Here is a 614-nt window from a genome sequence, read left to right as displayed (position 1 = left end):
GACGGGGGGGCAGAGACTGGGGTCGCAGAGCCAGGGAGTGGGCGCGGCGGCCGGGCGCTCACCAGCTTGCGGAAGGCCGCGGCGAAGTTGGAGGAGATGGGGCCGTGCGGGAAGGCGCAGTCGGGGCTCCCTCGCAGGCCCGGGCTCAGCAGCAGCAGCAGCAGCAGCGAGGTCTGCGGGGGCCGGGCGCCCTCTAGTGACCCCGGCGCCAGCCCCTCGCCGCCCCCCGCAGCCCCTCTTCCTCGCCCTCCTTCCTTCCGGTCCCCGGTGTCTCCCTGCGCCCGGGCCCCCAGGTGTCGCCTCGCCGTCCCACGGTCATCGCTGACCCTCCGTCCACGCGCTTCACCCTAAGCCTCTGGCCGCTCGGGCTCCTGTCGCCCTCGGTCCTGTCCTGCCCGTTGGCGCACACCTGTCCGTGTGTCCGCTCTCCGTCTGTCTCTGTCCCCACGTCTGTCCGTCCCTCCCCACCTCTAGCGACCCCTCCCGGTGTCTGTCTGGTCTCCTCACGTCTATCAGTCTCTCCCCACCTCTAGCGACCCCTCCCGGTGTCTGTCCGTCCCTCCCCACCTCTAGCGACCCCTCCCGGTGTCTGTCCGTCCCTCCCCACCTCTAGC

General features: G+C 72.0%; 1 protein-coding gene across 1 annotated transcript in view; it reads right to left on the bottom strand.

Annotated features, from left to right (window-relative positions):
• The window catches only part of FLT3LG (fms related receptor tyrosine kinase 3 ligand), a 19,206-nt gene that overhangs the window by 13,430 nt on the left and 5,162 nt on the right, over positions 1 to 614 (bottom strand). Inside the window, 1 exon segment of the mRNA XM_007943012.1 lies at positions 63 to 275. Within this exon segment, the coding sequence (XP_007941203.1) occupies positions 63 to 275 (213 nt within the window).

Source organism: Orycteropus afer, unplaced genomic scaffold (assembly GCF_000298275.1).
Source record: "Orycteropus afer afer isolate SDZICR_OR568_19922 unplaced genomic scaffold, OryAfe1.0 scaffold00099, whole genome shotgun sequence".
In the NCBI taxonomy this organism is placed as follows: domain Eukaryota; kingdom Metazoa; phylum Chordata; class Mammalia; order Tubulidentata; family Orycteropodidae; genus Orycteropus; species Orycteropus afer.
The sequence above is the reverse complement of the archived record's forward strand: the minus strand, read 5'-3'. Positions and strand labels throughout refer to the sequence as shown.